The following is a 13721-nucleotide window of genomic DNA, read 5'->3' as shown; positions in this document are numbered from 1 at the left end:
ATGGTGTTGCTGTAGGACACAATTTCTCAACAGCCAGAGCTCCCTCGTACTGTCTTTGATTCGTCAATCAGCTACGTGAATATCTTGAGTCATTCACAGATCATAGTTCCCTCAATGAAGCTTCTTACTGTTGCATTTGAGCAGACTTGATTAGCACTAATCCCTTAATGTCCAACGTCGATTTCCTTAATAGGCCACATGAAGTCGGAGCAGATAATCACAGGGAAGTGCTTGTGAAGAGCGTAAACATCCGAGAGCGTGGCGTTGCTTAACGGTGTTCTCTTTCCGTAATGAGAGCAAACTACAGTCACACGTAAAAGGAAAACAGGTGGGCACAAGATGTGAGCTCTTCCAATCTGAATCAAGCAGGTTCTGGGTCACAGACAGACAGCTTCATAACACAAAGAGATCATGGCAAAGTGGAGCGCTGTTAGCAATCTGTGTACGCTGTCAGGCTTCTTTAGTCACAGGGGGGAAAACATGCATCACTGCAGCCTAATCACGTCTCACAGTGGAAAATGTTGATTTCATCAGCGAGAAGAAAACTAAAGAGCATCGGGGGGAAGTCCTTTGCTTTGGTGCATTCTCGCAGTGTATCTGGATTTCTTCGTGTGACTTTACCTGTAAATGTAGGGATGTACAATTACGAACGTTTGAAAGAAAATAATCAAAAAGTGCACAAAAGACTTTGTTGCAGTAATGAGAGTAAATGCAGTTTGCTGCTTCCTCTTTCTGCTGAACTAATGGGGAGTTTCCTCATGGCTCTAGAGGTTTGTTCTTTCTGGAAGACGAGACTTGCTGTATTCCCAGAGCGATGATCGCAAGTTTCTAGTCCTCGAGAATGATGGTAACCTACTTCCTTCAGCCAAAATGCTAAATTGAGTATTTTCTCAGATTTTTAAGTCTGTGTTCTGCTTTCTAAGGCCTGCTGAACAAAAAAAAACTACATTCAACTATAGTATATATGTGTATAAAGTCACAAACACTATATGTTTCTATTTCTAAGTTCATTAAAAAGCATTATTCTCAGTTATGGATAAACATTCTTGAGTCATCATTTTTCCAATACTTTGCTTTTCCTACCTCAGCAATAAAAAGTTTTTGCTTTCTGACTATGAGTTTAGGAGAAACAGCTGGAAATGTTTTATTAAAATATGGGAAAATAGCTATGCATCACAGTATGTCAAGGACAAATCATTTACAAATGAGGACGTCGAACCTGCATCAGCAATTCTTTTTAGAAGCAGATACAAAGACACTGCTGAGAGCAGGAAACAATCTCTTATTGAAATATGTGCAGTTATGGAAACACAGAAACTACTTACAATGGACGTTTATCAAAAAGGCACTGGGTAGCAACTGGCTTGGAGTAAAATAAAAAAAATAAAAATCATATGCCTTAAAAAATCTGCATAGCAACATTATATATACTTTCAATCAATTCTGTAATTAAGTTAAACAATATGTTCTAGTTAGAAAATGAGAAGTTATGCAATTCTTTAAAGCCTGACATAATATGTCATTGTCCGAAGCCTCCGTACCAACTTAGATTGCCAACTTGACACATTACGCAGTTCACTGGCTGTATAATGGTGTGTTATCTCCTCCACGCAGGTTCCGTTTTTGGTCCCATTTGTCTTTTAGAAGTATATCTCAAAAGTTATTGAATTGTCCTCTGACCCTACGATTCCCTGGTAGTAACTGGTGGTGGACAAATGATGCGGGCTATTTGACCTGTGTAAACATTATAGAGTACGATGATAATGGCATAGAAGAGCAGTAGTCTTTACCAGATTGGTTGTTTTTTTTCCTAGTATGGAATATAGACACACTTGTTTTTCACCCGTGCGCCACTCCTCCCTGAGGGATTTGAAATATATATATATAGAAAATGTGTCCATTTCCATTACATTTGGTTGTGTATAGCCAATCAGGTAACTACAATTATTCATCAGTGCCATTACCTTACAGGATGAGGTGCCAATCATTTTACAGTTACTAATTATTTCTAGTAAAATGCAAATCATTCGGTAAAGGGCGATAATTCTGCACTTTCCAAATGACTACTTACTGGTATACAAAAATAATGAGAACATGGCAACAACAACTGTCCATGAGTAACAAAAAAAAATATATGCAATGCAACAACATAGGCAAACTGGAGCATGTGACTATGTCAAACCAAGGCAATATTGCTTTCCCACACAATTAGCATTTCTTTAGCAAACATTGCTATTAAAAAGTATCTAAATGCTCAAAATGGGAGGCCCATTGATAATTCCCAGTGATGTGGATTATGCCAATATGACGGAAATGGTAAACAATATAGCATAAAATACCATCAACTTCTTGCCCCGATTTAGCACACACTCAAAGCACGACTGCAGGTTTTAAGTAACTAATTGTAACAGCATTTTAACACCATGTTTGATAATTAAAAACACATGCTTTTAACTAGGCAGTTGATTGGGCATACAGTATGGCAATGGAGTATTATGAAGATTGAAATTCTTCAGAACACATTGAGAATGGTAGTTTTAGAGTCTATGCCAATGGCATTTCTAGCTGTGCATCGATAGACGCCTGCATCCCGTTGTGTCGGGTTCTGGATGATGAGGGAACCTTGCGGATGTAGGTACTTGTTTCCAAAAAGGCGTGGCTGTGCACTGACAGCCAAGCGTGTTTTATCCGGTGTTTCCCATGCTACCTCCACTCTAGGGATCCCAGTTGCTACGCAGTTCAACTGAACAGCAACTCCATGTTTAGCGTAAGTCACAGAGGGAGGACCATTGGTAATTCGAGGTGGATAGGCAATGACTATTACTGATACAGAAAGCTGAGAGCTGCCGTACTCGTTTGCAGCTCGGCAAACGTAGGAACCCCGATCATAAACTGATAGTTGTTGGATGGCAAGTGTCCCATTAGGCAGTACTGCGTATCGTCCAGCTCTCTGTGGCCTGTTGAGGACGACTCCACTGGGGAGTGTCCATGTTAGTCTGAGAGGTTCGCCACTTGTTGGACAATGAAGCAAAAGTCTTTCCCCATTCACAACGCTGACAGGAGAGCTGTATCTGTTGTTGATCTCTGGCTTTCTCCCAGGGGACAATGTGAGTGTGCGCTCCACAAGCCCTCGAGAATTATGCCCCAGACAACGGTACATACCAGCTTCGGCAACAGAGGGGTTGCTGATGATTAAAGAGCCATCGGATTGGTGGAAAAACTTAGAGAACCGAGCACCACGATGTAAAGGCGTGCCGTTGGGTAAGATCCAAGTGACGTGAGGTAGTGTCGAGCCCTCAAAGGAGCAATTCAAAGTCATGGCATTCCCCACAGTCAGCGACAGGCTATCTTCTTTGAAACCTCTGATTTGTGGCCGCTCGACAACTTCCTTCACATCCAAGTTGACTACCAGCCTGACCTCCCCTCCTTCATTACGAGCGATACAAACTAGCTGCCCCGAGTCCGTCCTCTTGGCTGACCGGATTTCCAAGGTACCGTTTTGGTGAACTGTCATTCTGTTGCTGTAGTAAGGTGCAGGAAGGATCACATTTCCTGGTAGAACCCACATGACTCGAGGGGTGGGGGTTCCCTTTGCCACGCAATCCAGCAGCTTCCGCTGATCCGGGACTGCAGTCACTTTAATGTCGTTAACAGTTCCTCTTAAGCCGTTAATCATTGGAGATGTTACTAGAACCTCCAGCCTAAGAACTTTATGGTCTTGTCCTGCATTGTTCCTGGACATGCAGGTGTAGTTACCTCCATCAAAACGCTGGACTTTTTGAACCACCAATGTCCCGTCATCCAGGACCTGATATTTGTCTAATGCAGGGGAGATCACTCTATTTGTAGGGGATATCCATGTGATGACTGGCATTGGTTCCCCTTTGGCGTTACATCTCAGTGTAACGGTCTCACCATAGAAAACCCTGATGATCTTTTGGTCTTTATCCTGGATCTGTGGTGGAGAAGTTGCAACCTTGACCTTGACTCGAACCTTCATCTCATCTTTTCCAAGTTGGTTCTCTGCGTAGCAGGTGTAATCGCCTTCTTCTGGCATGCCGACACGGTTGAAGAACAGCGTCCCATTGTCAAACACCACATACCTGCATACAGTTCAGAGAGGTAAGGAGAGGAGGGACATAGTGATTGATACACTTTGATGACTAGCTGTCAGTTAAGAGTTATGTACATTAATGGAAATGGAAATTTATGATTATATGCAATTATTTGCTGTGCACACAACATCTATTCAGACAGATTCCTCCTCTTTCTGAGGTTTCTTCAATTATGTCTCCATTAAAGCTTTTTTTCCCCTTTTCTTTCCTTATCTGAAGCAAGGGTCAGAGGTCAGAGAGTTTTGTATGCTTACAGATTATAAAGCACCTTGAGGCAAATCTGTGATTAGTGATATTGGGCTATATAAATACACATTGACTTGATTTGAAGGATATAATTTAAGAGAGCATGTCAAACTGGTTTCCCAACAGAAATGAGTTCAGTGTTACAGTTGGACTGTACTCTGGATGAAGAGAAGTGGATGTAATAACCATATTTACAACTAATTCAGAACTTCCCATACATCCTTTTTCATTAATTCCAATGTCACCAAGGCTACAACTTCTTAACACTTATTTTTTGTTGATTCAACACCTCTGAATGGACCAATGGAGGTATTTTTAAGAGTTCATTCTAAGAGTCTACTACTAAGTAGCGCTCACCTGCGACTGCGCCCCCTGCTGACACTATCTTTTTGTTTGACTGGGTTGACCATGGTGCCATCTGGCAGTGCCCAGCTGATCTCGGGGTTGGGGAGACCCGAGGCCACGCAGTCCACCTTCAGGTCCCCCCCGTACACCACCTCCTGACTAGATCTCTGCTGCTTGTGCTCGATCTTGGCCGGCCTGGTGAGCACGTCGACCCGCAGCAGAACAAAGTCATCCCCCATCTTGTTACGTGCCACACACAGGTAGTCACCACTGTCCTTGTCGGTCACAGAATGAATGGTTATAGTGCCATTGGGGAAAACCTTGATCCTGCTGTCAAAACTGCAAACATAATAGAAATAATAGCATTTAGAGGTAATTACATGTATGCATTTCTTTAAACATTTAATCTTTGTAGAAAAATGATTAATTTGCTTGTATTTGTTACCTGTACTGAGCATCCACCAGCTTCTTAGAGGGTGTCCTCCAGATGATCCGGGGCTCCGGCTCTCCTGTTGCCACACAGTTGAGCAGCAGCCTCCCCCCATAGATCACATCAGTTATCTGAGGGGACGACAAGGTGATCCTGGCCTTGGCAGAGGACGGATTTCTCCTTATGTTCAAGATCACTGTTCTTGTGGTGGATGCCACCGCATTACTGGCTAAGCACTCATATCTCCCAGCATTTCCCTGGCGAAATCCCCGTATGTACAGGGTCCCATTTGGGAAGACCATGAGGTTGCGTGCAGTAACAAGCTGGGTAGCTGTGAGCTGTACACCATCAGGTGTGATCCAGCGGATGACAGGTTCAGGGGCGCCTGTGGCAGTGCAGTGGATGTAGGCAGTGCTGCCCTCTGGAAGGGTGTTGTTCTCATGTTGTGTCTGCTGAATTGTAGGTGGCAACACTGACACGTAAAGGCGGACCGAGACTGTGTCGGCTCCAGCTGCACTGCTGCCAATGCACTTATAAATCCCTCGGTCTGCGTAAGTGGCCTGGCTGATCCGGAGGGTTCCGTTACTGAAGACGGCCACATGCTGCTGAGGGGTAACACCCAATGGGGCAGCAGCCACGTGGACTTGATTAGGGAGCACCCATGTGACTCGAGGCGTAGGGTGCCCCTCTACATTACACTCCAAATTTACTTTGCCACCTAGGTGCACAGTGATGTCTCTGTGTCGGGGCTGGAGGACCCGCGGATGCAGAGACTGAACCACAAGGTTGACCAAGATCTTGTCTGTGCCATACTGGTTCTGGATTGTGCAGAGGTACTGGCCTCTGTCCAGGGGCTGTGTGTTTCTGATGATTAATGTACCATTTGGATGAACCTCAAACCTTTGGACCCGAGTATTTTGTGCAATACTTGCCCCTGCATGAATGGAAAGAGAGAAATGTAAAATATGATGTGTTTTCCTACACATAGTATAACATTTAAAAGGTCAGGTGTCTAACTTAAAAACACAAAAGGCCCTAGAGCCTGTTTTGGTTTGTCCATTCTTGGTTACTGTAAAAACATGGTGGTGCAACATGGCAGGCTCAGTGACGATATGAAGGGCTCATTCTAAGGTAACAAAAACACAACAATTCTTAGTTTCAGGAAATTGTACACTAATGGAAAACATTAACTAAATCTCAAAAACTGGTCCTTTAAGGTGAACAAGTCGTTAATGTAGAAAATCCTTTTGTGTGGATGCCATATCTTACAAAAAAAAGTATAACATTCCCATACAACAAAACTGCATATTCAAAAAAAGGTTTCAAGGAAAACGTATTTTGTCCCTGATTACGTTTGTTTTTGACATATCACAATTAATTTATTTTATTTTATTTTTTATTTTAAGCCAAACCATCATCTTTACCTAAACTTAATCAAATCAACTCAAATCAAATCAAATTTATTTGTATAGCCCAATATCACAAATTATACATTTGTCTCAGTGTGCTTTACAGACTGTACAGGTTACGACACCCTCTGTCCTTAGACCCTCGCATCGCACAAGGAAAAACTTCCTAAAAGAAACCCCAAAATTAAAGGGGGAAAAATCGAAGAAACCTCAGGGAGAGCAACTGAGGAGAGATCCCTCTCCCAGTCACGTTTTTGTGTTGTTTTGTTAACATTTACAACGTAAACCACATGTTTAACCATACCACAATTACCTTCCATAGATACTGTGGGATCTGTTTTTCAATATTAAAAGAATATCCATATCAACATTCTGTCTGTTGGATTTTGAAGTTGCCGTGCTATAAGCGTGAACATTTTCTGCTACTTTTACCACAGCAGTAATACTGCCGCTTCTTATGAAAACATTTTTTTTCATGTTCTATAACAATAAAGTACATCTAATATATTATTTTCATATTCCTTACTGTTATTATCTCTGAATCTGGAGTCTGTACATGGGACTCAGTATACAGTAGGACCCAAAGTAACTATATCTTAAGCTTCACTGTACATATCTTCACTGATGATGAATGTCTAACCATATTGAACAATGATAACTGCACTTTTATATATTTATAATATTCATAATGTATCAGTGCATTTAGCAAACTTAAAAACATTTTCTGGGGTGCTACATACTATGTGATTACACTGATCTAATAATTAATTTCTATTTTCCAAAGAGAAGGACGTGCCAAGCCTTCACTGATGTAACATAGTGAGTTGTTATGAGGTTGAGTCATACATACCACTGGCAACTTTAGTCCATGACAGGAAGGGCATTGGCTCACCCTCAGCCACGCAGGGAAGCTGAGCATCTGTTTCAGCTTCCACAGTGAAAGTCTGGAAATTGCTCTCAGTTATCCTTGGCTTTCCTCTTGGAATAGTTCCTCGTGCAGGTAGCTGGTGCTTTCTGGACACATCCCGAGTGCTTGTTAGGAGTCCCTCTCTGAATGGAGTAGTTTGGATTGTTGGGGCAGGAGGGGCAGTCTGCGTTATTGTCTGCCCTGCTGGTCAACTTTAGAGCTGGGGAAGTTGGATTTGTACTAATAAATGGAGCCAATTTGTGGTCAGTTGACTGGGTTGCAGGACGGATGTCTGATGTTTTCCTCGGCTCTGATGTGATGATGGATTGGACTTGTTGGTCTTGATTTTGCGCATCAGGAATGTTGTTTATCCTAGGAGCCTCCTGAGTGGTGGCCCTCAATGAAGGGCCCATTTTGGCTACGGTGGGAGACGTGTTTGGTGACGTGACATGTACCGCCACTCTAGAATCGGGCCTTGATGAAGTAGCGGAGGGAGGTTTTGGGATGACAATACTTGTAAAAGGAACATCAACGTCATTTACTATGTTTGCAGTTTCTTTAAGATGCCGATCTACCTCTGACTCGCTACTCATGATTTTATTTTTACTCTGATTGGATCTTTCAGTTACTGTAGATTTATCTGTGGTTATCTGTTCTTTTGAGTCCTCAAAAGGCATGCTCCGTGTCGTAATTAAGCCAATTGAAGTGTATCCAGAGGTTGTCTCGACTTCATCTTTGATCAAGGAAGCAGCTGAGGCGAGTGGGGGTGGCAGCAGTGAAAAATGCACGTCAGCCTCTTTCAAAAGCATCTTTTCACCTTTTTCCATGGGTACGTATTGATAGTCTGATTGATTCTGCGTCACAGTATGAAAACCCCCAGAGGAATTGTCAGAGCGCAAAGGTCCAAGGTCTCCCGTAACGCTGACTCTTTGTGTCTCCTCTAAGGGTTTAACAGGTGGAAGAGTGCTGCCCGTAAACCTCTGCTGAGTGATTGACGTGACCGTATCCAAGGCCTCCGGAGGAGACGCACTCTCTGAGATTCTCAGGGCTGTTTGAGAACTTGTCTTTCCATGACCCACTCCTGGAGAGACTGTTGGAAATGATGGTGCCGCTGATGTGCTTTCGAGGAGTGGTTTGGCCAAGGGTAGATGGCTGTCCATTGTTTCCGAGGGAGAAGCTGGTCGTGAAGAGAGTTTGGTGGCTGCCTCGTCGTCATGCCCTGAGACTGTGCTTTCTTCATGACTCAGTGATGCTGCTTGGCTGCTGCTGAATGGAACAGTGGTATTGAAATTGGCTGTTGTAACTTCTACGGGTTCTATTTTTAGCTGTGTGGAGGCAGTGGTCCTTACTGTTGCTAGGGGAGCATTCGCAGGTGTGTTGGCAATAAACTGGGGTTTGTTCAGCTTTTGTTTCCTTTTGTTCGGCTTTCTCCGACGACCCCCATTCCTTCTGCTCGAGCTAGGTTGTCGTAGGCGCGGAAGCGATTGTCCTTCAGACTCCTTCCTCCCTGTTGTGGCGAGTACAAGTGTAGTTGTTGGAGATACTGCTTGAGATTGCAAATCATCAAGTGTTGTGTCCTTTAGCTGAGTAGGCAACTGTGAAGCTGCTGCAGTCGCACTAAGATATTTTCCATTTTCCTCTTGGATTGTTTCTGACTCATTTGGGTTGACCGAAGGGATAATTTGACTTCCCCTTGAAGAAAGTTCTCTGTCATTATCAGAGCTGGAAACGACATTTGTTCTATCCATATTCTCGCTCCTCTCCAATGCCTTGGATCCATCAGCTGTTTTGACTCCATCGACATCTGTATTTGTTCTATGGTTCTCTTGTAAAGAAAATGTACTGCTGCCGCTTGCAGTGTTTGTGTTAGCCTGCCAGAAAGTGACAGCGTGTATGGGAACAGATGTGGTCTGCTGTGGGAGGAAAAATACACTGTTTGAAGTTGTGAGTAGATCCAAGTTTGTATCTTGAATTGTTTGCGTTGTATGTAGCTCTGCTATCAAATGTATGCTGTTTGCTGTCATATCATGTGTATTATGTGTGGTGGGGGTATTAGATGTCACATGTGTGCCTTGTGTATTGTGTTTATTCGCTTTTATTTGTGTATATTTTATTGGAATTGCTGTGAAGTAATCCTGGCCCTCCTTTTCCTGCACAGTCATGGCATCTGATGATCCCTCAACAGTATCTTGTGATTGTGTCGTCTGCTTGGTCCGTCTCCTCTCAGTTGTATGCTGAACTGGCAGTGGTGTCACAGTACTCTGAGCTTTTCGATCCCTAATCTTAGACAAAATATCAGCCCATTTCTCTGGGTCTATTTTATTCTTTGACACATTAATCTTCCTCCTGCTCTCAACTATATTCTTCCTGTCTTCAACACGTGCTCCCGTTGGTTTTCGAAGCACTGACGGCCTCCGCCTCATACCCCTCGATGGATGGACGCCCCTCCTGCCGGGGGACACACCTCCTGGAATTCTCCTTCTCAAAGGATCCAAGCGGCTCATTGGAGCCCCCCCCTGCGTGACCTCAATTTCCCCAGAAGCCTCCTCTGTTTCGTCTGTGGGAACTTTAATCTGAGTGTTCACCCCTGACGCCGACTGAGGTCTTGCTGGAAACTTCCTCAAAGGCCTTATCGTCCCTTTGCGTCGGACCAAAGTGATTTTTGTAGCCAGTGTATCCACCCCATGTTGATTAATGGCGATACATTTATAATGACCACTGTCCAATAACTGAGTCTGTGGGATATGTAGAGTGCCATTAGAATAGACCAAAACTCTAGAGGAGTTGGCTTGGAAATTAACAATGTTGCTGTTTGGTAAAATCCAGTTAATTTCAGCATCAGGAGAACCAGATGCCGTGCAAGGCAGGGACATTGGGCTGCCTGCAAATCCCTCGGTAGGTGAAATTGAGGCATCCTCCCCTGGGGGAGGGCTGGAGGATTCCTGCACCGTCAGATGAAATGGCATGACAGCAAGGTCTCCATGAACCTTGGCAATGCAGTAATAAATTCCAGTGTCTGTGTGGCTGACAGCTTTAATAACCAGGCTTCCGTCATTAGACACAGACAACCTGTTGTCTGGACTGCTATATAGGGCCTCCACCTGAGAGCCATCTGGCAGCATCCAGTGGATGACCGGTTGGCCAGAACTGTGCACGTTACAGTGCATTTGACTTGGACTTCCCAGGATAGCACTCAACACTTTACGAGTCGTGTTTGTTGACTCGATCATGACCCATGTCCTTTTCTGTCTGCGCACCAGCTCTGACTCCACTGTCTCTGAGAAGTCCGTGCTCAGGGTCAATTTTACCATCTTGGCTGATGATTGAAGTCTGTTCAGCTGAAGGCCTACAGATGTCTGCATCAGCCAAGCTGGCTGGGCCATGATATTAGCTTTAACACCTGTGTAGTAATGGGCATCCTTCTCAGAGTCCTGTCTGTACACATAGGTTGGATGAGGCTCTTTTTTTAGCATAATCCCCATTTGCAAGTGGGCTGGCACACTGCTGTAGTATGCAATTAGCCTCCACAGTTGCTCATACTTTTCTCTATCAACAGGACATTCAAGATCCACTGAAAAGGTGATGTTGGAGTCCAATTGGAGCTGGTTGACCTGCTCCCAGTTGATCTTGGTAAACTGCCTCGGATCACTGATTCCACACTCCAGATCTACTTTATTCCCATGTTCGTCCGACAGGCCCAGGGAGATGTTTCCAAATGGTTCCCTGAAGTCATCCGCCGTCATGACCTCACTCTCCACGTCATCGGGTGGGGTAGTCCTGTGAGGGGAGCTGATGACGGGGCTGCTGCAGACCAGGTTCTCCACAGTCTGGAGCTCCTTCCTCTGGAGATGCCTGGGGGAGGAGCACATGGGACACAGCTGGCCACCAGGAAGAGCCCTATCCTTTTTACATTTCAAGACACCTGGGGACACAATCAACACAGATGTCAAATAAAACATAATCTAAATTATCAGTTCACTAGTCTTTAACCACAAGAACAAAGATACATCTACATCAAACTGCAGTGCAGGAATTTATAGTCTAACCTGGTGAGGTTTTATCCCAGACACGGAGCCATCTCATGTCGCAGTCGCACGTCCATGGGTTTCCATGGAGGTACAGGTTCTCCAGCTGAGGCATGGTCGCCACCAGCCTGGAGGGCAGCGATGTCAGCCCGTTGTCCGACAGATAGAGGTGCCTCAGAGTGGAGACGTGGAAGTGGCCCATCAGAGTGAAGGTGGAGAAAGATGCTGGGTGCAGCTGCTGAAGCCGGTTGCCTTCCAGCTGCAGCAGCCGCAGAGAGGTGAGGCCCTGGAAGGCGTCTGGGTGGATGAACTCTAAACGGTTGTGGTCCAGGTGTAACCTAGCCAGGGCCCACAGACCCTGAAGGGTGTTTCTGTTTATCTCCGTCAGCTTGTTGTAGCTCATCTTCAACATCTTAATGAGGAGAAAGAGAGTCAGGATTAGTAATCATGACCACCAAGATAAAATCCCACATTTTCTTAGGATGAGACCCGTTTTTTTTCAATTGTTTTACTTAATATATACTGCATATAGCAACATTAAAAGTCATGGAGAATCCGGGGTTGAACTATTACATCACTTTTATGTCATGGGTTGTACTATGTCTCTATTACAGCAGCAATGTTATGATGCAGATGACATTTTATTAATATTCCAATTGAAAAATATTTTAAGACATTTATCATTTTTAGAATTGAGTGGGGAGTCCAGGTGCAGGTTTCTTGTTTATTTTTGGTATTTAACCAATACAATTCAAAAAGTCAAAGTCAGTAGTAAAGTGTTTGACTTTAGGGAACCAAATTTGTAAAGGCTTAAATGTGTCACAAGGCTGGACACGCCCTGTTTCAAATGTGCTGATGATAGCGCTAAAGCTTTGCGTTCTACTGTAAATTCGTTTATTCCCGACATTTTATATGATGCGTTGAGTCAGTGAACCTGAAGTGAAGTCAGATCCTTGAATACTCCATGGGGTAGACTGTGGATGTCGTTCCCATGGACCATCAGAAGCTCCAGTTTCCTCAGACCAGCCAGCGATTTGTCTGTAATCTTATTAATGCTGTTGAACCTGAAACAACAAAACCAGAGTGAGCGCTATAATAACCTATAAACCCATTCATGAGGAACACATTTCATGCCATAAACTTGAATCCCTTTCTTATATTGCATTCCACTGACAGTATAGCAAAAACAACAGACATGCAACAAGTCAATGCTGAGGATGCAACAAAAAGAAAAAAAGGGCTGACCCCAGATTCACTCGCTCCACGTGTTTGGACACAGCAGCTGGGATGGTGATGAGGGAGCGGAAGGTGCAGTGGAGCTCAACGGGCTGGGGACAGGAGCAGGGCCGGGGGCAGGGGACTGAGACAACAGGGGGCAAGATGAGCAGCACCAGCAGAGTGTGGAGGACGCACACGGCGCGAGGGTCCATCTTCATTCACGAGAGGAGCAGCCACAGCAACCGTGTAGCAACTACAATAAAAGTAACATATACTTGTATTATTATTATTATTATTATTATTATTATTATTATTATTATTATTATTATTATTATTATTATTGTTATGTATATTATTATAGATTGCGTTTTAAGAACCCTTTCAAGGAAAGTAAGTGTAAAAAAATAACATACAATAAACGGATTCACATTCAAAACATTTCACATTCTTGATCAAATAAAACTGGAATTGAGAATTGTATTTATTTATTTTAATCTCATATGGCAAATCATATTCTGCAGCGGGCTGCTGCGCTGATCCGAGTTTGGCTCAAGTTTCGTGGTGAAATTACGCACTCACTGCGCTGCAAGCTGGGAGTTTCAGTCAAAGTGCTCCATACATATTTCATAACTTCAGCTTAAATCATAGTAGAGAAATATAAAATGCTCTTACCTCAAGATCTTGATAGCCTCTCTTGAGGGAACTCCTGATATTCCATTTTAACTTGGATAAAGTCCAGAAACCGCACAGTTGAGTTAAAAATGGAACGCAAACAGAAAGCTATGAAGAGGCAATGAAGAAAGAAACTGAACACAGATTTGAATATAAATTCCTCAGGGAAAAGTTTGTGTCTAACTCCTAAAAGCCAGCGTGCTCTGCTGGACCTCCAGTGAGGAGTGAGTGAAGGCGCTTCTCAGCGCGCACACGGCGGAGACGCAACAGGAGGAGCCAGAAAGTTTTTTTTTTGTGGAGAGGACAGAAGAGACTGGAGAGAGTTTCAGTAGATGGTCTTGATACAGATACGGG

The 13721-nt window shown here is 43.8% G+C and overlaps 1 protein-coding gene across 1 annotated transcript; it reads right to left on the bottom strand.

Annotated features, from left to right (window-relative positions):
- Positions 1–1128: 1128 nt before the first annotated feature.
- On the bottom strand, positions 1129–13456 carry mxra5a (matrix-remodelling associated 5a). Its single transcript, XM_029450444.1, is given in 10 exon segments — positions 1129–4103; positions 4719–5045; positions 5152–6070; positions 7396–7654; positions 7656–9418; positions 9524–11374; positions 11499–11889; positions 12412–12541; positions 12723–12948; positions 13368–13456. Coding segments are annotated over 9 exon segments (7422 nt in total). The 5' UTR covers positions 12914–12948; positions 13368–13456; the 3' UTR covers positions 1129–2512.
- Positions 13457–13721: the final 265 nt, after the last annotated feature.

Source organism: Cottoperca gobio, chromosome 2, assembly GCF_900634415.1.
Source record: "Cottoperca gobio chromosome 2, fCotGob3.1, whole genome shotgun sequence".
Classification (NCBI taxonomy): Eukaryota; Metazoa; Chordata; class Actinopteri; order Perciformes; family Bovichtidae; genus Cottoperca; species Cottoperca gobio.
This window is presented reverse-complemented; position numbering and strand designations above follow the sequence as displayed.